General features: G+C 31.8%; 1 protein-coding gene across 4 annotated transcripts in view; it reads left to right on the forward strand.

The window, feature by feature from the left end:
• Window positions 1–25959, forward strand: part of COL11A1 (collagen type XI alpha 1 chain) — a 196526-nt gene that overhangs the window by 167787 nt on the left and 2780 nt on the right. For all 4 annotated transcript variants that reach the window (XM_029228484.1, XM_029228483.1, XM_029228486.1 and 1 more), the window contains 12 exons: window positions 7597–7650; window positions 7788–7895; window positions 8368–8421; window positions 14919–14972; window positions 15864–15971; window positions 16464–16517; window positions 16622–16657; window positions 16752–16805; window positions 18327–18576; window positions 21485–21597; window positions 23039–23107; window positions 25522–25755. In XM_029228484.1, coding sequence (XP_029084317.1) covers window positions 7597–7650; window positions 7788–7895; window positions 8368–8421; window positions 14919–14972; window positions 15864–15971; window positions 16464–16517; window positions 16622–16657; window positions 16752–16805; window positions 18327–18576; window positions 21485–21597; window positions 23039–23107; window positions 25522–25755 — 1188 coding nt within the window. The remainder of the gene's footprint in view (window positions 1–7596; window positions 7651–7787; window positions 7896–8367; window positions 8422–14918; window positions 14973–15863; window positions 15972–16463; window positions 16518–16621; window positions 16658–16751; window positions 16806–18326; window positions 18577–21484; window positions 21598–23038; window positions 23108–25521; window positions 25756–25959) is intronic.

A 25959-nucleotide genomic window follows, 5' to 3' on the forward strand; every position in this document is an offset into this window, starting at 1 on the left:
TCTTTGAAAATTGGTAGAAATCTTTCCTGAGAAAATATGAAATCATTTTTTTCTTTCTCCCAGTCAAATGATGGAAGGCTATTTAATGCAGTGGTTAATAAGTCAGTGAAGTCACACTACCTGACTTTTAACCCAGCTCTACCGTTTATTACCTGTATTTCCTTAGGCAAGTTACTTATATTGCTTCTCAGGGAGGGCCTACTATACCTAGGATTTATAAGATAACTCATAAAGAACTAAAATAATATGTATTCACATAATAATGTTAGTGCGTTAGCCTTTAGTTATGAAAGTTATTGAATAGTTATAATAAGCACAAAATTATCTTATATAGGTATAGGTTATTATGCTTTTGATGCAGAGGGAATTATACCTTCCTTCAAATTATAACTACTGGAAAAGGAGGGACTATATAAAAATATATTTTGAATATTTTATTAACATCCATTGGCAGCTTCTCAGCTCATTCCATTATCCAAAGCAAATTCTCAGCAAGTGCTATATAGTTCAGTTTTATTTTAAAATATGTTAAAACACATTGTTCACTTACAATCTTTGATAAGTTCAACTGAGTACCATTTGCTATGTGGGATGTATTCTTTTAATATGTGACAGAGTTAGGGAATGAATTAATTTCTTTAGCGAGACAGTAGTGGATCATGTGGCTTACTCGTTTTGAAAACTGAATGATTTTGAAATTTTAAAAAAGTAAATAAATATAAACAATTTACTAGCATCAAACAGTAGAAAAATACCAACAAAAGGCATGAAAAGGTGTTTTACACAAATGTTCCACAAACACGTAAAAGGATGTGTAGAAGTTAGGGGAACATGTGTTAAAAATGACATAGAGATGCCACTTACATCTATAAATTGATGAAAATTTAAGTCTGACAAACCAAATGTTGGAAACGATGTTTTTCAAAAAGAAAATAATGGGGATTATCATAAACAGCTATTGTGAGCTAACTGGTACAACTGCTTTAGGAATTGTTCATTATTACCTAGCAGAATTTAACAATGAACTTTCCCTACTATCTCATAATTCCATTCCTAGGTACATGCTCTGGATGATATCTTATACATCTTTACCAAGATACACATATAGAAAAAATAAGTGTACTGAGATAGACATAAACTGAAATTTTGTTTGGCAATGAAAATATTGTATTGCAGATGTGTGAATCAACAAAGATGAATCTCAAACACCTGATGTTAAGAAGAAAATATATGTAGTGTTGAGCTGGAGAAGATATATAATCTCATTTATATAATATGTAAAAAAATAAAAACATGTTGTTTAGCATTCAAACATAAGTGGTAAAAGTGATTAAATAAATGAAGGCAATGATTCATTAAATTCAGAATGGTAGTTATTTCTCTGGGAGAAAGAGGGTTACAGTAGTTGCAAGTGACATTTAGGAAGTTATACATTTTTATGCTGAGACTCTTAGATATTAAAGTAATTAACTGATACATTCCCTGTATCATCCTTTTCATTATTAGAAAATTCTATAGTGGAGTGCTGCCTTTCTGATTTTTGATGAGATTAGTTAAAAATAATCTCATCAAAAATTTTAGAGATGTTCTAGCCTCCCATTTTAAAAAACAATTTTTACAAATATAATACGCTATTTTTATTCCGCTCTAGTCATTTTGAAACAAAATTAGAAGACTTTGTATCTATGAATTTTTAATGATATGAGATTGTGATGACTATGCATGGCTTATAAAGCTATTTACATCCATTTTGATTTAGCAGAAGAATCAACCTTAGGTCAGCCCAACTGAACAGTATTATGCAAGTTTTCTTCTTTTAAAATGTGGCATCATTAAATCTAACCTGAACGATATTTAACGTAATGTGTTAAATTGTGTTCTGTATTAGGATTGGACAGATTGGCAGGTTTAATTGGCTTTCTCTGTTTTACACAATAATCTTTTTTCTTTAGCAGAGTAAAATATATTTTAATGCTGTAAAGATTAGTGTCAACAATCTTATTACTAAAATTATAATTTGCTCTGATTTAACAGTAGCAATTAATGCTTTCATTCTTTTGAATTACAACCAACCAAACTAGTCAAGAGTTCTACCTTAACCTAAAAAAAAAAAAAAAAAAAAAATGGCTAAGATGAAAAAATAGAAATACAGATTATTTACTTAGGTCTTTCTCAGCCTGTAAACTGACACTCTTCATAGCTAACTATCGGCACAAACTAGTCCCGAATTTGATTCTAATGCTGTTGCATTAGAATCAAATAGACCTGGTTTCAAATTCTTGCTTTGCTACTTATAAATACAACTTAGAATAAGTTAATTTCTTTGAGACTCAGTTTTCTCATTTATAAAGTAGGCAAAATAACTAATATTCCATGCTGGAGTGAAGACTAAATTAATAAAATGTATATTTAAACCACTACATCTAATATATGGATTTATCAAGAGTTCAAAGAGTGGATGCTCTTCTTAAGGAGTTAAATACAGGTTTTGAATTATGCCATCATTTATAAACAAAACAAACATATTAAATAAAATATACGATAAGATAAAGACATTTTCTTCTAATTTTTGAGTTATATAAATTGAGATGAACGTTTATTAGCAATAAATTCATAGTAACTTCATAATTAATTGCATTTTTGAAGTATAGAATACTGTGATTCTGTTGAGATGGATACAAATTTGTATTATTTAATTGGTGTAAGTTGATGTAAAATCATGTAGCATAAATTGTAAAGGAATTTCCTATGAGAACTGTTGCCAAAAAACAGAGCATTAAATTCATGATGACTGCATATAATTTTAATAAAATGGATTTGCCAAGCAACAGGGATTTAGAACTAGTTTGAGAGATAATAATGTGATTAAAATGAGTTAGAAGGAAGTACTTGGGAACTTTATTGTATGTCTGTGAGGTCACTTTGTTTATGCACTGGGTGAACACAAAGCTCCTGAGCGTAAAGGGATATGATGCAGAGTGAATTTTGTGCATTGTAGCTGATGAGGAGAATTCTGTCTTCACCAACCTTTGCATTCAGCCAACAGGCAGCAATGTCTTTGATGCAGGAATCAATTTAATATCACCCTTGTAGAAACAGCAAAAAACATTCCTATACAATAATTATAATATCTGATCTACACACTTATGACTTAATTGAATACAGAATTGCCTTACCATTTATTTCCCTTTAGTTCATCTAGAAAGCATAATTTTAAGTAAGCTTTGTATGTATTTTGTGGAAATTAACATTTCTTTTATCCTTTGTTTTGCTACATTGGAACAACAGAAAAGGACCAATAACAATTTTGCTATAGCATCTCATAGCAGAAGTAGCAATGAATAGAAATGTATTTTTCCTTGAGTGACTCTTACAAATAAATGATAATAAACCCTCCCAATAGAATATTGGTCAGAATGTTGCGAGCGGCAGTGATACTGAGAAACAACATTCTAACAGTTATTGAACAAGTAGGGAAATTAAGTTGACATTTGTAGTACATGTACATTCTCTCATGCATTTTAATACTTGAGAATAAATGTATATTTCCTTGAGGCACTAGAAGATTGTACAGTTTATATCAGTAAGCCATGGAATTTTAATACTCAGGTTATCATAGCGGTTTGGAACCAAGAACTAGTTCAAAGCCCTTTTACTGAAAAAAAATCTAGAGATGATTTAAAAAAAGATTTAAAAAATCTTAAAAAAAGATTTAAACCTAACCTGAAAATGCATATATTAAATGGAATTTTAAGGAGTCCCATCTCATTTGCCAAAGGAAAATTTACAATAAAAATTAAAACAATAACTAATATTATTAAGTAATAGAAATACAAAGGAAGCTTTAACCTACTATATATGCCCATATATACCATATATGTATTCTTTCCATCCCTATGCCTTTATGCATGAATGTGGGTGGTCAGATTAGAAGGAAACATCCCTCCCATATCTACCCACACTAAGATTAAGATCAGATATTAGGTTCTTAGGAAAGCTTTCCCTACTGCCTAACTAGATCAGTGAACCTATTTTGTACACCTACTTCATCTTTGTGTGTTTTACAATGTACTGTATTTGTTAATTTTGTTGTCTGCCTTCATAACTAAACTTTGTGAACTCCTTAGGGTTTCACTTTTTTTTTTTTTTTTGTATTCTCCATGCACAGCACATTTCTGGCATATAAGGAAGGCTTAACTATTTGCAACATGTATGGAAGAATGGGTAAATTGTAGAATAATATTATAAAATGTGAATAGTGGAGAGAGGATTATACTGTGTATTTTATATAAAGTATATTTCTCATAGCAAGGAAAATCTCATGTAACGGTGATTACTGGTGGAAAATTAACCAAGGCTTATTTTATTTTCATGTTTTACAAGGCATTTTCCAATCAGAACACTCATTACTTCATGACAGTACAGGAAGTAATTCACTATATTAAGTCCTTGCCTCTCTGCTTATGCAGATATATGAGAAAGAAATGACTAAAACAAGAATTTGTCCATAGGCATTGTTTAGTTTTTTTTAAAGGGAACTTCCTATTCTCTTAAAAAAAAGTGTTGTCACCTGTTTTCATCCTGTTTTTCTTAAAAAAATCTGTGCCATCTGGAAAAAATATAAGGAATAAATGAAAATGGGAAAAATGAGATAAAGAACAGAGTAAAACCATTTAATGTGGATTTCCAGCATGATAAACATCAGGCATTCATTCAAAGAGGGAAGAAATCCTTTTGGGATGAAGAAACTTTTTATTGAATCACAATTTTGTGGCCATGTTATAGTTTACTTGTGTTTAATTCTCTAGGCTTTTCAAACTCAGGTTTTCTTTTCTCCCTTGCAGTAAAAGCAATATTTTTATTACATTTTAGACAGTTGATGACTTGTTTTTCCTAAAGCTAGATATTTATAAATCTTCTCTACAATGAAGTTCATATGTGTAATTGCAATCTTGAAGTTAATACCCCATACCTTTATGTCATTTGTTTACGGAAAAATCTTCATAGAATAAAGAAAAGCCCATTATTCAGTTGAATCTCATAATTTCTATAATGCCTATATTATTGTTAATAAATTGTTGCTAACTCAAGAGACTGCTTATAGGATTTATGCACTTCTTATCTTAGGGTCGAGGCACAATGAATGCCTAATAATATATGAAGTTATAGTGATGATATTGAGAAAATAATTACTAATGATATATTCATTGACCCTCTCTGAAATAAATGAGTTCACAGAACTCTGAGTTTGATGAAGTGCCTGATACCCATTTCAAATGTGGATTTAAAAGACCATATGAAAAACTAACATGTATCCACCATTAGAATATTAATATAGCATCTGAAAGAGAGAAAGTCATCCTGTCTCTCCTTATTTTCACCAATTAACACTGTTTCTGCTACTCTCCCCAAATTCCAACCTCAATCTCAGTTGATGATTTTGAGCACAATTCATAACAAAAATTGAAGTAAACAAATGGAAAACAAGAGAGTCTGGGGAAAAATGAAATACAATTTCCTAGAGATCATTAAGTTTCTTTTTTAAACTTTCTATACTTATGTCTGAACTTGTGTAGAAATTTTCAGCACAGTTAAGATTCAGATTGAATCTTAATGTTTGTTAAGTAATAATAAAAATCAATTAAGTAGTGAAATTAAATAAATATTTTATAATACAATTATAAATTTTTTATATCTTAGAATGAATTTATTATATGTATTGTGTAGCCCACCACAGTAAGAGGCCAAAAGCACTCTTATTGTATTGGACTATCAAACAAAGTGCCCTGCTTGTGTTGATCTGAGACGCCATAAGTGAAAATATCAATGACCTAGTATAATGAGTACGAACAAAATTTAGACACAGTGGGAATTACAGCATATTTCTAGCTTGAAAAATAGTTGTTTTCTTTGATACCTTGAATATTATATGTTATGTAATGTAAATGATTCCTTTCTACATGTTTATTACAAAGATTAGAAATGTCAAGTTTTATATTTCACAAATGACTAAGAGAATGTAAGAAGGAAATTCGAATGTCAGATTTCAAGATCTGACTATATATTATGGGATCGTTTAGCTGACTTTCAATTTTCTAGTTAAAACAAGTAGTTTCATACATGGAGTTCATATTTTTCAGGTGTTATAAACAGGATGTGTGGAAAAAAGTAAGTTGTTGACATGGTGTCTATAAATGTATTTTGAAAGTTAGTTTTGTTTGACCTGACTCTTAGGTTGCCAACATGGTGAAAAGTATTGGTAAAATAATAGAATTTATATAGAATAACAATATCTAATAATTTTAGTAACAATAATAAAATAACTAACATTTGTAGTGTTCTTTATGTCTCAGGTACTTTTATACACCATTTACATTTACCAACTCATTGAATTCTCATGATGATGCTGGGAGATAGCTACTGTTATAATCGACATTTTGCAGAGAAGTAAACTGAATCACTCACAGGGTGTGTAACTTGCCAAAGATCACAAAGCTTGTTGATGGCAGAGCCAGGATTTGAATCCAGGAAGTCTGAATCCTGGCTTTAGGCTCTTAAGCTTCAGATTCCATTCCTGTATTTGATACTGATCTACTGGAAGTTCACGAAATATTTTTTCATGTGTTACATTATTTAAATTTAACAACAATTCTATAGCAAGAGAATTCTTATTAATAACATTTTATGGATGAAAGAACTGAAGTTCAAAAATACTAATAATTGATTATTTATTAATCATTTATTTAGCTAAATTACTTATTATTTATTTAGCTAAAACTAAAGAGAAATAGGGAGACAGATACCTCACAAAGATGGGGAAAAAAAAAAATATATATATATACAAAGAGCAGTATTATGAAAAGCTTTAAATATATATAATTTATATATAATAATTAGCATTTCTCCATAGCAAATCATGCAGATATACAAAAGTTATGCAAATACCAGAATATCTTCTTAAGTTTTTGAATGACATATGGAGTGTGAAGATTTTTTTCCTGCTTTTTCTCTAATACTAGGTTTTAAAAAGTCATACGATTTTTTATACCACTTAATTATGTGAATTACATAGTTCCAGAGAATGAAAATATAATATCTGTTGACCAACAAGATTTTAAATTTTGTACTTTTCCTGTTTGAACATGATCTTATGAAAATGTATAATGTATGGATCTTCTAAGATTAAGAAAGGGGCCAATCTTAAAAACACATAAAATGATGGAAGTGAAATCTGAAACCTTCAATTACTTCCTAATTATACAACAAAATAAATGATATCTGAGTATTTAACACACTAAGGGTGACTAAATCATCAGCATTTCTTTAACATTTTTATCTTTATTGTTTCCTTACATTGATATGATGTGATTATCTGTATTCTGCTCAATCTGTGCTTCATTTGTTTTTAATATTCTAACTAAAATTTGTACATAAAAAGAGTTTTGAGTTTTCTCAGTGTTTTAAACTAAATTGTATAGAAATTCACAATTTATTAGACTCTGTTACAAATTAAACTGGGGTATTTGTAAATAAGTCTTCAGTTGCATTACTTTTATATGTTATATATATATTTTAAATGCAATTTTATGTTTATAGGGTCCTCCTGGAGCTGCAGGTGCAGAAGGAAGACAGGGTGAAAAAGGTGCTAAGGTAAAATATACATTACAGGTATTATGCTTGAAAAACTCAATGTGTACGCTGGACAACATCTATTTCAGTACTTTTAATAAAATAATAAAATGTCTTTTTTCATTATTAATGCATTCACATATTTTATTTTCTAACAGGGAGAAGCAGGAGCTGAAGGTCCTCCAGGAAAAACTGGCCCAGTTGGTCCTCAGGGACCTGCCGGAAAGCCTGGTCCAGAGGGTCTTCGGGGCATCCCTGGCCCTGTGGTGAGCATCTGTGCTGAAAGATGTCATTTTGAAAATAATGTCTTATTTCTAAGAAAAATTATGAATGAAAATATTTATGTCAGCATTATTTTATAAATTGTGTGCAGTAAATATTATGTAATAAAGTCAGAGACCCTTAGAATATTTAACTATGTCATTTATTTAATAAGTTCATGGTGAAATTCTAACTTCTAAAGGTAGAATAGAAAACTAAACCCTAAGATCTCAAAGACGTATAATTTTTATACACGCATCCATCCATCCATGTGTGTGTATGTATGTGCATGTAGACACATACACAGAAAGTAAAAAGACTCAAAAATTGCTTACAATATTTGTAGATGTCCTCCACGTGATGGAATTCATAGGTGATGTTTGCTTTCTTTCTTTTTCGTATTACCAAAATTAAAATAAAGAAAAAAATGTCTGCTTTTGTTAGTTATAAAAATCAATCATGTTTCTTCTTCCTTAGGGAGAACAAGGTCTCCCTGGAGCTGCAGGCCAAGATGGGCCACCTGGTCCTATGGTGAGTAGCACCTTTTTCTGCTGTTTAGAATTCCAGAAATGAAATTATTTATAAGCTAGAATTTCTGAAATTTTGTCTCATAAATTGGTTTATATTCTGTACAGTATTCAAGGAAGCGTATTACTCAGACCTAAAAAGAGAAAAGTAATCCTAACTGATAAGTTATTTGGAAAATATGCCCTTGATCAGAAGATCTTTCCTTTCTTATGTCCAATGGATGAAAAAAAAATTTCCATTCTGAATAAAATGCCACTAATGGCCCAGACAGTTCTTTTCCAAATGTGGACAGTTCCCCCAAATGCATGCAATTACACTTAGTTTCCTGGCACTTCATTTAGAAGAATAACATTGGCACAGGCATACAGTGATTCTTTCACCAAATAAATTTGAGTCATATGGGCTGAAAGATAAAGCATTTACCCCCGTGAATGAAGAGAGGTATAATTGTTACAACACCAAAGCTTGGTTACTCTCATAAACTGTGTATGCAAACAACACACTTGAGCAATGCAATAAAGCATTTAGTTGACCAGCATATGGCTCATAGATAGAGTTTATTATAGGAGCCAAGGCTATTCTTGCTACAAAATTTGGGCAGAAAGTGAGAATCAAAGTCTTGCCTTTAAAATTATTGCTTACTAAGTAACAGATTCTATTTCATGGTGGAGATATTTGAACTTCATTGTCCAAAATAGTAATATGTAAAGGAATTAATTAAAACAAGAAGCAATACATATAGCACTATTCAAGTGTAATATTTATCGGTTTAAATAGTCAGATTTGTCCATACAGAAATTTAAATTTTACAAAATTGCCTCTTTTCATGAGTATATCAACTACCTCAGAGGTATGTATGTGCTCAGAAAGCCATCGAAACTAGGATTTGCAATCTTAATCATTCAGGAGAACTTGACCAATTCTTTTAGGAAAAATGTCACAAAAATTTCCTCTAACATTCCAGATATTTCATAAGTGTTACAGAAATTATTTTTTTAACTTGCACTGAAAAGTTAAAGATCACTTATTTTAATAAGTGGATAAAAGTTATCAAATTTTGAGGAGATTATCAAATCTGCACATTGCCCCATTGATATAGGAACAGGGACTTGACAAAAGTAGGATCATCGGTTCCATGTCTGCATCACTATTTAGGGAATATTCTTCTTAGATATGTTAAATTCCTAACTGTACAAAGTCATAGCCTAGGGAAAAAAAATACTTCACCTTAATATCACCCTAAAATTTGCCAAAGATTTTTTTTCTTGTTATTACATATTTTTCCAATAAGTATTCTGACCTTTCTCCAGATGAAATAAAAAGAAAGCATCAAGCTGGAGACTTCCTTCAGCTAATATTAAAAATAAAACCATCAGACATACCACCTGATTCTGGCTTACAAAAGTTTATATTTCTGAATCTTAGGTAAATGTGGGTTTATAGAGCAAGGAGCTAAATAAACAACTCACATCCTTTTCCACAGTGAAATGGAAAGCATCAGAATTGAGCAACATGGGTGCCATTTCTTTCTCTGGCTGCTTGTTTTATCAGAGAGTACTTAGAATGCAAATCTATTGTAGCTTTTTCATACTATCAAATAGTTTGTGCTGTCTAATTTTAATGAAAATGCTACCTGGTCTACAGGAGATGAGGTTTTGTGGAGAAATCATCTTCAGGATGCATTTATGGCAATTTAGTGAACTTTTCAGCTCAGCTAAGAAATACTGGTACTTATTTTAGTAGGCAATTTTGTATTAGAGTGAGAAGTAGCATATCATGATTACTGGTTAAGGTCATCATCTCTCAACCCAAGAACCCTAGTTTCAAAAATGAGCACTACTACCTGCTTGCTGAATAAGTTTTAAGTAAGTTATTCAATTCTTTTAAGCCTTAGGTTTCTCATCTGTAAAATGAGAATTTGAATAGCATCGATCTTATGGAATATTATGAAGTTAAAATGAATTAAATGGGGATATTAATATCGTTTACCCCATGGGGTTCTTATGTTAATTAGATGAGCTATGTCTAAAAAACAAAACAAACAAACAAAAAAACAACTTAGACCATTTCCTATATAAGTAACAGTTTAACAACTTTATATTAACATTTGGATTAGAAATTCTTTGGGCTAGAGTGAAACAAACACCGGTTAAAACTCTAAAGGTGATATTTGGTGTCTGACCACTCTATATGATCAGCTCTGCTAGAGTTTAGATACGGTACAATATTTACTTTTTACTTCAAAATTTAGATATTTCTCATGGCAAAAATTAAATTTCTACATATGCATGAACTTTATATACAGATAAATATTCAGAATCATATGGAACTGAGAATAAAACAGTACGTGTGAAATCTAAAAGAAAGCTAAGGACAATGATGAGATTATATAAAGAATTTTATTTGAGGATTTTTAAAGTTGAACTGCTGGGGTGTTTTTTTTTTTAGGAAATAACAAAAATCAGATGGGAATAAAATTGAGTGTTTTAAAGAGAATGGTAATGGTTGCTACATTCTCTCCTCTGCTGCATAGTCAAAATAAGCATGATTTAATCAATTTACATTAATTTTTATTTTATTTTTTGAAGACACAATTAGCATCTATTTTAGTTTTAAGCTTTTATTTTGTTTTGTTTCATAATCTTTCATTTTAAGAACCTATTTGTTCCAATGTAGCTGAAAAATTGTTCAGTATTTATCTTCAGACAATTTTACCTTACTATTATCATACATTAATTCTTTTCACATACTGATAAGTAAAATATCTGATAACATTATTTGTTAAACCATAAGTGTGTGAATAAATGGTAGGATGGGTTACTGAATTATATTTTGATTTTTTAAATGCTACATTTAACTTATCTGTAAAAAGATTTGAGATGTGTAGCATTCCATAATGATTAAGCAGGTTTAAACTACAAAGCATTTATCTTTCACCAAATTAAACGTTATTTTACAATACTACATTCTAAATAAACAGTAGGATCTGCATTTTCTTTAAACTTCAATGCATTAGAATTTTGAGATGCATTTCAAAGCAAATATTCTGTACAGCATAATACAGCAGGGGAACATATTTGATTGTGTATTCTAGACACTTATGAATGTATCATCCCTGTTTTCCTTTTCACTTTATTACTTATGAATTATGTATTTCCCTAGGGTTTTTCAATTTACAATATCCTAAGAGGAAATAGAAAATATGTATACCTGAAATAATATTTTTATATGCAGAGTTGATATTTTTGATATGGTCCAGGTTCAGAGGGTTATTTATAACTGCTATCAACATCATAGCTTTACCAATTTCTATTTCTAACTGATGAAAATGATAATAAACTGATTTCACTTGGCTAATGCCTCCTTAGATATAGTTCACAATTTTATGAGATTATTAGCTTAGAGGAATTAACACTCTTTTCCTTTAACTCCTTCCTGAATAATATTTATAGAAATGATTTTAAATGCATTAAAAACACAGAAAATGTCTAGTATGTTTCCCATTACCCCCGAGCAATTAGAATCTGCATTATTTCTTCTTTTTTGCCATTTTAGCTTTTACTATTAGAATGTGATGAGAAAGCTGATTAATAACTATCTGTGGCACATCAGAAACAAATAGCAATAATTTACATTACACTTCACTATATGCAGTACTTTTGTAAGCCTGGTTTTTCTTCCATTATCACGATTCTCTGACACAGTTATTATTAGAACACCTTTATAAATAAAGCTCTGAGATAAAAAGGAACAGATCCAAGATTACCCAACTAATGAGTGGTAGACCTGAGACGCTGAATGAAACAGTATTTGGAATATTGATGCCCAGCAAACGACATTCCTATTAGTTCTCCCACTTAACAGCAAAATTTCTGTAAAGTGTATCACATACCAGAAAGAGTTTGAATGTAAAATAAGAAGTAAAGAAAGAAAAAAATCTGGCCTCTTTAATAGTTTTGTGTTTTCAATCTAAAGAATGTATTTACTTTTAACTGACATATGTCAATTTTAACCAATATTTTTAAATGGTTTTTGCTACTGGTACAGGTATATGGTTCTTTCATGCAATTACATATTTATTAGAACTATCTTTTCATGCTTTTTTATGCCCACTTGTTCTAACATATAGAATGTTTGGCATCTATCCTGATGGTCACATGACCTCAAGGAATTATTTTATTATTTCTATTACTCATTTATATTATTCCTTTAAAATTGTGCTATCAGACAACATTATTTTCCTAACCAATAATTCACCAAACCTTTCCGATGAGATGAGAAAAAGTAGGTGAAAAATATACTCACTTAATTTAAAAATTATTAAACAAATAATACTAAATAGGTAATGTTTTTATTTTTAAATAAATGACATCCTTTATGCTGTTCTGATTTTCATATTGATTTAACAGATATGGGACTTAATGCCACAGAGCCATGTTTCTCAGACCTTAATGAGTAACAAACCTGTGAAACAGATTTCTGATCTGTAACTCCAGAATTTCAGATTCAGTTAGTCTGGATGATGCCTATAAATTTGCTTTGCTAATATGTTCACAAATGATGCTAAGGCTGCTGGTCTGAGGATCAAACTTTGCGATCATCCACTCTGATATAGTGTTAGCAAATGAGATGAAAGTCCAGGGTTAAAACCTAGCCTTAGAATGGTCCTGAAAGTAAATTTGGTAATTTCTTTGTAGTCTCCTTTTTGTCTACAAGAGATTTAACAAAGTGACAGGATTGTTTATATTTATACAAAAGAGAATCTAAACTGAATTGATATAAACTTATATCTGAGGATTAATAATTTTCTTCTTACTAGAATATTATTAGGCACATTTACATTTAAATTGCACATAATTTCTACAAAAATAATTTATCTATTGTCAATAGAATGATGTAGGGAAATTGTTCACTTTATATCACTACTTATAGAATTTCAAATTCATTCATGAATTAAAACAAATATAAATATTTCTGGTAACAGTCCAAAATACTATTGATACACAGGACTAACTTATACTAACACTATTCTTACCTTCCTCTGATATTAAGGACTTCAGTTTGAGGAGTAGACTTAAGAAACTAAGGAATGGAAAGCGCTCATCTACACAATCTCACAGTAGCCCCTTGAGACAGGAATTATAATCCTTGGTTTACAGATGAGAGAACTGAAGTTCTCTTTGGTTAGCTAATTTAAATTGCTGATAAGAGAAGCAGGCTTCTACCCCAATCTATTGTATTCTGAACCCATACTTTTAAAATTACATCATGCTTCTTGGATTAGATCCATGGCTTTTAATATATTAAATTCACAAAAATGATGGACTGAGACTCAATATGCTCTTTCACACTGAAGACTCAAAAGTGTCTAGGTAGAGGGGGAAAAAATTACTTGTGGTAGCCTTGCGGAACATACTATAGTAAAGACTAATCATATAGCTTGGTAAAAATTAAAACAATTTGATTACTAAGTGCCATGTTAAAATCATTATTAAAATTATAATTCAAATAGTTCAATTCAGTCTATATAATTCAAACTCATAGAGAAACTCATATTTTGTCTTTGTTTCTTGATGCGGTACTTGTTGTAGGCAGCAGTGACTCATGTGTGGTGGTATTATCTGGGCCCTGGTTTCATCAGTCACAATCTTACAAACCATCTGTCAGTTACATTTTTTCTGACAGAATCTGTTGCCTGCATAGCAACTTGTTGTAATTTCAGAATAAGGATCTTATTTTGTGTTGCCTTCAATTTGGAGTACACTAGTTTTTATATTTAGAAGTCTGTTTAAAAGTCATCATTATGAATATTTTCATGAGTAGGGACCAAGACTAAGAGTTAGTTGCTAAAATCATGCCATAATTTTCATTAAAATATAATTTAGCCTAAATGGATAAATGCCTTATCCTTGGAATATAAAAAGGATTAAATAATTAAAATACAGGTCCAATAATATGAGAAAAGTAAATTATCTTATCTTTACATTTACAAATCATTTAGTTAAGAGATTCAATTCAGAAATTACAGCTAAAAATAGTATCTTGGGAGTTTATTTAGGAAAAATGATTAACAATGGTCAGTTGACGGTCAAAAGTTTATTGAGGTTTTTTTCTTTAAATTTTACTGGAAATATTGTAACCTTTGAATGTGAGTTTAACAGAGAAATATTCAATTAAATGAATGTATAACTTGGAAACCTCTTCTTCTAAAATTAGTGTAATTAAAAATGCATCTTTTCTTTCAACTGAAAAACCATATAAATCATGCCCTATTTCTAACTTCATATTTATTTAATCAAACTTATCAATATTATGTTTTATTATTATGGTTAACTATCAAACTGTAGAGTTTTAAACACATAAAATTATTTAGAATCCTGAAAAATAAACAGTGGTCATTATTAATTTTGAACCCTATCATATTATCGAAACCAACTTGCCCAGTGGATAGTAATATGATTCTCTAATTTGTAACTACTCTATGTATGTTTATTATTTAGGGACCTCCTGGCTTGCCTGGTCTCAAAGGTGACCCTGGCTCCAAGGGTGAGAAGGTGAGAATAAAAGAATGTGTTATTACAATGTTGATTTCTTAATAGCAGAGACAATAATGTTGCAGACTAATATCACTCAAAAGGAAATTTCAAGGAATACCTTTATCATCCTAACCAAGGAAAGAGTTATCAGTCCTTAGCTTCCAAGATGAATTTAGAAAAGAGAAAATATACAAAGTAATAGTGAAAAATGTACCAGAATTCAGTGTTATATTTCTCAATGTTCCTTTGTAGGAACCATATGGAGAAAGCATATGGTTATACTAAAATAACTATTCAGAAAATAAACAGATAGAATAACAAAATGGTCATTTTTATGTTTTTAAACATGAAAATAAAAAATTTAAACTAGAGTATCTTTCAGATGATTTGAAAGATATGTATGCTCTGTTGCACCAAATAATTAAAGAAAATAAAACATTTTTAGAATGGCATTAATATTTTTAAAACTACTTTTAAATCTTTAAATGTTTCTTAGATGCTGCAAAATTTGTGAAGGATAGAAATAATTTCATATAAAATAAGATGCTTTTTAAAATAATGTATTTTCAGTTGTTTGTTTCACCAATATTATATGTAGTCATTATTAATCTTTTAGTTGAAGGAATTCCCTTTAAGTAAATGTAACACTGAAGGGGATATTTTTAGAAAAAATTTTTTCAATAATATTCCCAACCCTTAATAAAGGACTCACTTAATGTAATCAGTAAATGATCCTGTTAGGTGAGGGGAAAGAGGTTCTTAATCCTATATTTCATTCAGAAAGGGTTAAAGTTTTTATCTAATTTTTTACTCTTATGTTTCATAAATTTAACGTGCAATTATTTTATGACTATAATTTAATATATGTTTGTAATTTATATGTTGTCAAAATTTCTTTGCCTTTCAAAGGGACATCCTGGTTTAATTGGCCTGATTGGTCCTCCAGGAGAACAAGGTGAAAAGGGTGACAGAGGACTGCCTGGAACTCAAGGCTCTCCAGGAGTAAAAGGGGATGGAGTGAGTAAAGATATAAATTATTTTCCTACTCCTTTCCAATCATACACTCACACACCTGCAGACATTCCTTTAAACATCACCTAGGAAGTAATTTAGAGCATCTTAATCTCCTTAAGTCAATGGTGTTTTCAAAAAGAAATTTATTTAACCTTAGAGTAAATAAATAAAAATATGACTTAAGTTAGAAACCATAAAAATTATAGTTCAATATTTAATTACACAAACATTTATTGAATCCCCAACACATACAAATCATTATTCTGAAGGCTTCAGGAATGTAAAGACATATGCGTAGAGAGGGAGACATTGCAGCAAAATGGACAAAAATACAGCTCATCTTGCAAAAGTTATTTCTTAGATTCACGATGGAAAATTTTAGGCCATTCTTATGTATTTTTTCATTGTCTAAATTTTGCAATGTGTGTTGTTATGCAACATATGAAAATGGAATCTCTGAGAAAAACTCTTTAATTTGGATGATTCTCTCTGTAGGGTATTCCAGGCCCTGCTGGTCCCATAGGTCCACCTGGTCCTCCAGGCTTACCAGTAAGTACAAAACAAAAGAATTTTATAAAGTAAACTTATAAATATACCAAAGAGACGCTCATTCTCCAGATTTTTATGTGTACTTTTGCCTTTGCGTTTTCCAGGGTCCTCAAGGTTCAAAGGGTACCAAAGGCTCTACTGTAAGTACCTTTCTCTTTGGCATCTAAATTTTTCAGTGACACCTACTCAAATGCTTTGTTCTCTATTTATGTTGTTCCTTATTCTTTCTAACAGGGACCTGCTGGCCAGAAGGGTGACAGTGGTCTTCCAGGGCCTCCTGGGCCTCCGGTAAGTGCATGGTAAAAAGCGTGATATTCTGACAGCTAGCATCCTGAGACTGCCAGTGATTTCTCTGAATTTAGAAGAAGGATTAAAAAGCATATTCTGTCAAAGTGCTGATTTTCTAGGAAATAGCAACTACCTTAATTAAGTACTCAGGTCTACATGCCAACACTTGTCTTTTAATTGGCTTCACTCTTTGAATGTAAAGATACCTTAACTATTGTAATAATCTTGCCTTTATTAGTTTTTCAAGAAAATCATATATTTTTCATGTCACATTTTCATGAAAGCAACTGGTTGTATGCCACAAAGATACATTAATACCTGACTAGGAATAAAAACAAAAGTTCAGATGCTTGACATTTTTTTCCTACTGCATATAATGATAATAATAAAAGCAATGATAATAGTTACCACTTTTTTAGCACTGACATTTTCCAGGCTTCACACAAGCCTGTTAGATCCATGTGAAAAAAATTGAGGCTTCCTTCTTGAACTTATTTCCAAGTTATATGTGTATTAGTTTGCTAGGATGGCAATAACAAAGTACCACAAACTACATGGCTCAAATAATAGAAATGTATTATCTAATAGTTCTAGAAGCCAGAAGTCTTAGATCAAAATGTCAGCTGCATTGGTTTCTTCTGAGGGGTGTGGGGTAAACATCTGTTTGAGACTTCTCTCCTTGGCTTGTAGATGGCTCTCTTCTCCTTGTGTCTCCTCACATGGTCTTCTGTCTATGTGTATCTCTGTGCCCAGATTTTTTTATTTTAGAAGGATACCTGTCATATTGGAAGAGGACCCACCCTTATGCCCTCATTTCACTTTATTAATTATATCTACAGCCACCTCATTTCTAAATAAGGTCTTCCTCTGAGTTACTGCGGCTTAGGACTTCCACGTATGAATTTTTGTGGGACACAGCTCAATCCATAACAATACAGATTAACTATTTGGTGTAGTTCTACTCTTACACATATATAAATTCAAGTCTGATTGCACTTCCTTTAATTTTGTTTATTTATAAAGTTATAGATGTTTGGAACCAGCTAATGTATATTTTTAAACATGATATGAATTATTTTCAAGCACAATAGACAACGCATTATATAGCACAAGAACTTTAAATTATTGTTTTAAGCTTCAGAGATTAAAATCTAGTTGCAGAGATAGGACATGTAAATAAGGACTAATTAATATATAAGAAAGTAATGGATATAACATATGTACACACAAATCTGTGCTATGTTACATGTATATAAAAAGGTCCAGAAATCATCTGAATTTTGTGCCTACCTCAATATCTCCACTAGATTATTTTTAAAAGAATTCACAAAGTTTATATATAAAGAGATATATGTACATAATACATGTATTTTAGCAATTAGAGAAAACATCAAAAATAGGGAAAACAGTGAAAAGTTAAACAAACTATAAGTTCTTATAACAATAACAACAGTAATAACTAATATCTACAGAATATTTTACCTTAGGAAACAGTTACATGCACATCCATCTCTTTTACAGGGTCCACCAGGTGAAGTCATACAGCCTTTACCAATCTTGTCACCCAAAAAAACAAGAAGACATACAGAAAGCATCCAATCAGATGCAGGTGATAATATTCTGGATTACACTGATGGAATGGAGGAAATATTTGGTTCCCTCAATTCCTTGAAACAAGACATTGAGCATATGAAGTTTCCAATGGGTACACAGACCAACCCAGCCCGAACTTGCAAAGATCTGCAACTCAGCCATCCTGACTTCCCAGATGGTATGTTAATAATGCATGACCAAGCAAATGCACTGAGCCTCTAAGTTACCAAGGTGCATTGTCAGCTCATTAATTCTAGTTAAATGTTTAATATAGTCTCTAAATAAAACGAGAGTGAACGATTATTAATTCCAGTCTTGTAGACAGAAAAAGTCATTTACACTGTTAAAACAAGGTCTGCTCTGGAAAATCTTTTTCTTGTTAAGCAAGGTTTCATTAAATTATGACAAGTTCATTTTGGATGATTATAGATAACACAAATGTAATTTGCCTTGTAATAACCATCACAGAATGGGTTTGATGTGTGTACACATATGTGCATGCTACTATATTTATATCCTATATCCTAACTTACTTTGCATTAATGATTAAATAGCATAACTGAATCATATGTGACCTATCAGTTTAGCAATGATTTGAACAGAATATTTAAGAATTAGAATAGTTTGAGGCAAAAATTTATTTCACTGATCCATGAATACCAGAACAACTGTGAACAATTTATTTGCAATAATAATCAGGATAATTTTCTATACCTATTATTTGACAAAACTTTTACATACCTATTCTGAGAAGGAAAGAGTTCCAAGTATCCTAGGTTAAGTGACTAACTCACACAATACTAAACTAACAAGGGGCAGATCTATATCTGATTTTAAATCTCCCACTTTATGTGGAAATACTTTGCCACTCTGTATACTTGTGGGACTACATTATTTCCCACTGTCGATCATATAATGAATGTTGTAACTGAGATCTAAATAACTCAGTATAGATAGAAAAGTTTCACGCAATTCAGGAAGAGACATTTTTTATGACAAAGAATGTCTTAAAATCTCCTATCTTGGGCTTCCCTGGTGGTGCAGTGGTTGAGAGTCCGCCTGCCGGTGCAGGGGACAAGGGTTCTTGCCCCGGTCCGGGAAGATCCCACATTTCGCGGAGCAGCCAGGCCTGTGAGCCATGGCCACTGAGCCTGCGCGTCGGGCTGTGCTCCGCAACGGGAGAGGCCACAACAGTGAGAGGCCCACGTACCGGGGAAAAAAAAAAAAAAAAGAAAAAGAAAAAATCTCCTATCTTAAGCACAGCCCGTTAAAAGGAAAACACAGTTAATTATTAAGGGTGCTTTACAAACTGCTATCGAATGTATTCAAATTTATAATATATTTATTTGAAAAAGATACATTTAGTTTCACATTAATTCAGTGAGTTATAAGGAGAATGACCCAAACTTCTGATCTAGCTAATATAGTCATACATATGTGACTGAAAATCAAATGTAAAAGATGACAGCCTGTACTGATAATATAAAACAACGTGTGATTAATTAGAACCTGAGCAGTCAAGAAAAAAATTTTGTAAATTTTGGGGATGGGAAGCTCACTATGGACTATAGTTCCCTGTGTTTTCCATATATTAACTAGCTTTATTAATTCTTTAATTAATAAATTTTAATTAATTACAATTAAATGTTTATTTATTAACTTATTGGTGCCAGGCACTGTTATTCATGCAGAGATTCACAGATAAATATAAAGAATAATGCCCTCGGGCTACTATTGTGTAATGATGGAGACAGGTAAACCATAAATATTTATAATAGCAAATTATGACAGATACAGATTTCCTCTGCTCTCCAAAATTAGAGGGTTCCTATGAAATCTTTTGCAAGCTGAAATGGCATGAAGCCGTAAAGGTATCTTAGTAATTAAGTATATGTTATTTGAAAGAATATTTAGTAACAATGTTGACTGAATAAGACAAGATAAAAATAATGCTTACCATATAATTCAAAATTATATATTTTTTAAAACCCTAAGAAATATCAAAGATTAAGAATGCCTATTCCAGTTGGTAAAATCTTTGATGATTTTTATTTTCTTTTATAAATTTTTCCTGTGAATTTCAATTTGTTCCAGATGTGAACTTATAAGTGGCGCGATCAGAAAGAGTGTAAAATTTTTGTTAAAGAATTTATTTCAAAAAGCAAACTGACATTAGATTTTCAGGAGTTCCAGTACTAAGCTAAGCAGTTGGAGCTTTTAAGTTGTTCAAAGTTCACAATCAGTGGATTGACATAATTCAAATTCATATTTGAAATGAAGTGGCAGCATGAAAAATGGTAAGAGGAAAGCAAAGTAATCATCACATGTATATCAAGTCTGTATCCCAATAATTCTTGTTTAATAAAAGCTCCATTGTCTATTACTTAAGGGATAACATTTTGTCAGCCCACTACTTACCATCTTTACTCACCTAACACCAAATTAACCGTCATGGTCATTCACATGATAAAATTTGTTCTGTACCATTTAGATAATAGAATTAATAGCAAACTGCATTTAAATATCTAAAATAGACTTTCTTCTTAGGAGCCCATTCAAAGGGGGAGTGCACTTACTGCATGAAGTTTTTCCTGTAAAGTAATGCAAAATTATGATACTTGAGGCTAAGTGGATACTCTCACCTCCATCATTACAGATAAATAAATCAAGGAAAAATATATTGATTATTATACTCAGATTACTTAAGTAGTAAATAATACATATGGTATTTAGAGTCAGGTGTATCTCATCCTAATGTACTTGCAATTTATTACACATGGATAAGAGAATGTTAATATTTGAGGAGGTGGCATTTAAGCTGAAACCTAAAAGTAATAGGCATGCTAAGATTTAAAAAAAAGGAAGTTCCAGGCAGAGCGTATGGGAGCATTTGGCAAAGACAAAGGGTTGCTCTTTAAGTATTCAAACATGTACCTCAATATGACCAAAAACATAAAAGTGATTCATGTGGAAAAAGATGAATGTATATTCATTTTTCCTTATTTCTTTAATAAAATTTGGTATATAATGTATTCAGTTTGGGGTATAAATGTATTTGTATATGACATATTCTTTCCTACTTGCAGGTGAATATTGGATTGATCCTAACCAAGGTTGCTCAGGAGATTCCTTCAAAGTTTACTGTAATTTCACTTCTGGTGGTGAGACTTGCATTTATCCAGACAGAAAGTCAGAGGGAGTAAGTACCAATCTGTTTTGGTGGTGACTGTTGACAGTTCCTGCCATGTTTTTGCAATATTGAACTAAACAGGAAAATTATACTGTCATATTTTCATTTATCTGCTTTTCTTACAGGGTAATTAGAGCATTTCATTTGCATAAGTATGAATAAGACACCAAAGTGACAGAGTTGACAAATACTTCTTTTCTTATTTTTTACCCAGATGTATTCTTTATGCACCTGTTTGCTCTCTAAAATTCTATGGCTTTCCATGACACAGCACAGCTGATTCTCAGATTTTAGCGCATGCATAGTATTCTTTCCAATTACCATGTGGTAGAACTCACAGCTGTGTATTATGCTCAAAATACACAATTTTATAAAGAATGATTCTTTCACATAAAATAAGAGTATTCCCTGCACTTTTGTACATTTTAAATGTTTAGTTTCTTCAAGCACATTCCTTGATTTTCACCTAGCAGTATTAATACATGTGAGCTCTATCTTTAAAGCTACAGGCAAATTATTAGTATAAGGAAAGATTTTTCACTAGCATAATTACATTCTCCAAACATTTTATAGGTGGGAAATTTTGACGTTATTTGTATTGTTTTAGTAAATCACATTCTTCTTAGGAAGTGGCGTAGGCATGCAGAGGCACGGAAACTCCTTAAGACGAAGTAGCTTTAAGTGTGTAATCTCTTTAGGAGAGACATTTAGTTTGTAAGTGAAGGATGGGTAGTAGGGGCAGGAGACAAAGCAATTTCTGTTTCCCAACCACACTTTGCATTTGGGGAAGCAGAATAAAGCTCCTCTAACCCACAAAGAAATGTGGGAAAATGGAAATGCTTCCCCTTACAGGATTACTCAAATTCCCTATAGTGAGGCCTATATACCTAGTGAGGCTTATATACCTTTATTTTTGCTGATCTTTGTAAAGCAAAACAATAAATTCAGATCTATAAAAGATTCTAAACATTTTCTCCAGCAGGGAATAATGGGCTTGCTTCCTGCCAATGACTTTTCCATAGCATCCCACCCTGAGTTACTAGCTGGATGCTTCAGGATGCCTCCCTTGGTTGTGAAATACTCAAGGTATCTGCCTTGATGGCAGATGCCAACTGGCATTGTGAGGGTTTCCTTTGCAAGGGGTTACCTAAGAGTTCCATCCATGTCCCCTACAGCCAACCCTTAGTATGCCTTTACCAAGTTATTTCCCACCCCCTTCTTTTTGAGCAATTAAAGAAAACAGGAAAAAAAAATGACTCAGTCTTCACTAAACTGGAATTCACAACATCTATCTCAAGTTTTGCTTTTTACCTTATCTTGTATAATCCAGGATAGACCATTTTAAAAACTCTTTAGCATCCTAGTCTTACTGAAAATTACTGATATATACATAAACAATACTGTTCATAATTTTAACCTACTTTCAAAATTTCCTGTTCCTTTGCAACAGGTAAGAATTTCATCATGGCCAAAGGAGAAACCAAGAAGCTGGTTTAGTGAATTTAAGAGAGGAAAACTGGTATGTTATTACCTCAGCATGAAGTGGTTTATTTTGAAGCTCTTACATAATACAAGTTCAAATTATATAATCTCTAGACCCTTACTGTGAACGTCTAAATTATACAAAGCAGGATTCCATGTATTCCCTAGTTTGCTCTATCTAAATCTTAGACCACTTTGTGTTTCTTTGGCCGTTTCTTTGTTTTTTTTAATTTTTATTGGAGTATAGCTGCTTTACAATGTTGTGTCAGTTTCTACTGTACAGCAAAGTGAATCAGCTATATGTATACATATATCCCCTCTTTTTTTGGATTTCCTTCCCATTTGGGTCACCACAGAGCATTGAGTGGAGTTCCCTGAGCTATACAGTAGGTTCTCATAGTTATCTATTGTATACATAGTATCAGTAGTGTATATATGTCAATTCCAATCTCCCAATTCCTCCCACCTCCCTCTTAGACCACTTTGGTATTTTAGAGAGAAGTCTAAAATTTTTGTATCAAAATAAATGGAAATATATTAAATTTACTAAAATATTAAGATCACATAAAGTGTGCATTTCCCTAAGTACCTGAGATAGATATCATAAAAATGGATTATGTTAGAAATATCAGATATAGAAAATATAATGTCTATTTAGTATCTCTGACCCTATTTCACTTCCGCTATACTTGAAAATTAATTTATTCTTTGTTTGCAATTTCATTAAGAACTTTTGGAATGTGAAATGTTTTTTCCGATAGTTACATCTGGAAATAAAGTTAACTGACTGACCTGACCTTTTACATATTGTAGCACAAGTTTACTTAAATATTTCCATACAATTACCAGTTAGTGATCAATCATTCTATAGAGATTTTAAAATTGGATGCCAAAACTAAATTTGCATTTAAAAGCTGTTTAAAAATATATATGTGTTTAAAATGTTAATTATAATGTATTTAAATGAATGTTTTTCAGTTATTCAGATAATTATTCAATAGCTTAACATTCTTTAAAAAAGGTATTATTTTCCATTGATGACTATTTACACAGTTATTATCCTATAAGAACCTATCATATTAGTGAAGTTCTCCACTTGACGTAACTGTCTAGTTCAGTCTTCCAGTCACATATTAAATAACCATGTTACATTTGTATCTTTGTATGAGATAAAGATACATGCACAGATAGAACTCTGTGTGTGGTTTTATTTTTTGCTGTTTTGTTTTGTTTTCCTTAGAGTGGATTTCCCAGTTGTTGTTGTTTTTTTTTTCTCCAACCTCTCAAGGATCTTCATCATCTGAACTGTTAATCAGTAAGAATTAAGTAGAATCAACAAAAAGGAGGAAAGTCACAGATAACTGCCTTTATATTGAGTGAATCTATAATCTGGGCGAATTTCTTAATTTTTTTTTAAATATAGGTTTATGTTTCAGCTGATCCCAGATAGTTTATTTATATCCAATAAAACAAATTATGAGCTTGACAAATGAGTTCTTAATAATTTGCAGTTAAGACTGTTTTCCTGCTCTAAATACAAAATAAGTATTTCCTGAACAACAAATATTCACTTGTGTGTCTTGGGCAATATGCTTGGTGCTGGTGATACAATGATGAATATAAGTACATCATCCGAGAACAGACAAACAAGCAGGTCTGTGCTGAAAATTTGAAGACCAAAAACCTCTTTGAAGACTGTGCCGCCAAAATGAAAAATTCAAGAACATGTTGAAAAATTTGTCAAGTAGATACATTAGGAAAATAGGTGAAATCAAACAACATAAAAATAGTTAACCTTTGCATTGCACTGAGATTCCTCAGTTTTCATTTTTACTATATTACCACTCTGTTATTTAAAAAGTTACACAAATAGGGCTTCCCTGGCGGCACAGCGGTTGAGAGTCCGCCTGCCGATGCAGGGGACACGGGTTTGTGCCCCGGTCTGGGAAGATCCCACATGCCGCGGAGCGGCTGGGTCCGTGAGCCATGGCCGCTGGGCCTGCGCGTCTGGAGCCTGTGCTCCGCAATGGGAGAGGCCACAACAGTGAGAGGCCCGTGTACCGCAAAAACAAACAAACAACAACAACAAAAAAAAACAAACAAAAAAAAAGTTACACAAATATAATGATAGATTTCTTGGAAACAAAGGCATTTTTTGTAATACTTACTGACTGATTAGGAAACTGAAGTATATATAGAAGTAAAGTGATTTTTTTCCAAAATAAGTATTGCTGACAGTACCTAAGGTGGGAGTACATCCTGATTTCATAAAGTCCTATATCTGGGTCTTCTGACTCTCAATGCATACTTTCTTTCATTAAGTGAAAATGGGTCTATTGATGCATCCACATGCTTCTGGGATCACAGTTCACTGTTGACAGTGATTTCATTCTTTTACAACAGAAAAGAGTAAAAGAGTCTTTATGTGTCTCTTTATTCTCTTATTCCCAGCTTTCATATTTAGATGTGGAAGGCAATTCCATTAATATGGTGCAAATGACATTCCTGAAACTGCTGACTGCTTCTGCTCGGCAAAATTTCACCTACAGCTGTCATCAGTCAGCAGCCTGGTACGATGTGTCATCAGGAAGCTATGACAAAGCACTTCGGTTTCTGGGATCGAATGATGAGGAGATGTCCTATGACAACAACCCTTACATCAAAGCCTTATATGATGGCTGTGCGGTGAGTATAATCTCTGCTTGCCTTCTTTCACAGAGGTGAGAAGCAGTGTGTAACCATTCCACTTTGGCCCTAAGTCAGATTTCTGTCATGAAGTGGATGTCAATTGTTATTAAGATTTGATGCTTAACGCTGACATATTAAAGTACAGTATATTAGAGACCACTAATATTCACACACAAACACACACAGAGACACAGAATCTCT

The sequence above is a fragment of the Monodon monoceros genome, unplaced genomic scaffold, assembly GCF_005190385.1.
Source record: "Monodon monoceros isolate NGI ecotype Baffin Bay Population unplaced genomic scaffold, NGI_Narwhal_1 Super_Scaffold_18, whole genome shotgun sequence".
Taxonomy (NCBI): Eukaryota; Metazoa; Chordata; class Mammalia; order Artiodactyla; family Monodontidae; genus Monodon; species Monodon monoceros.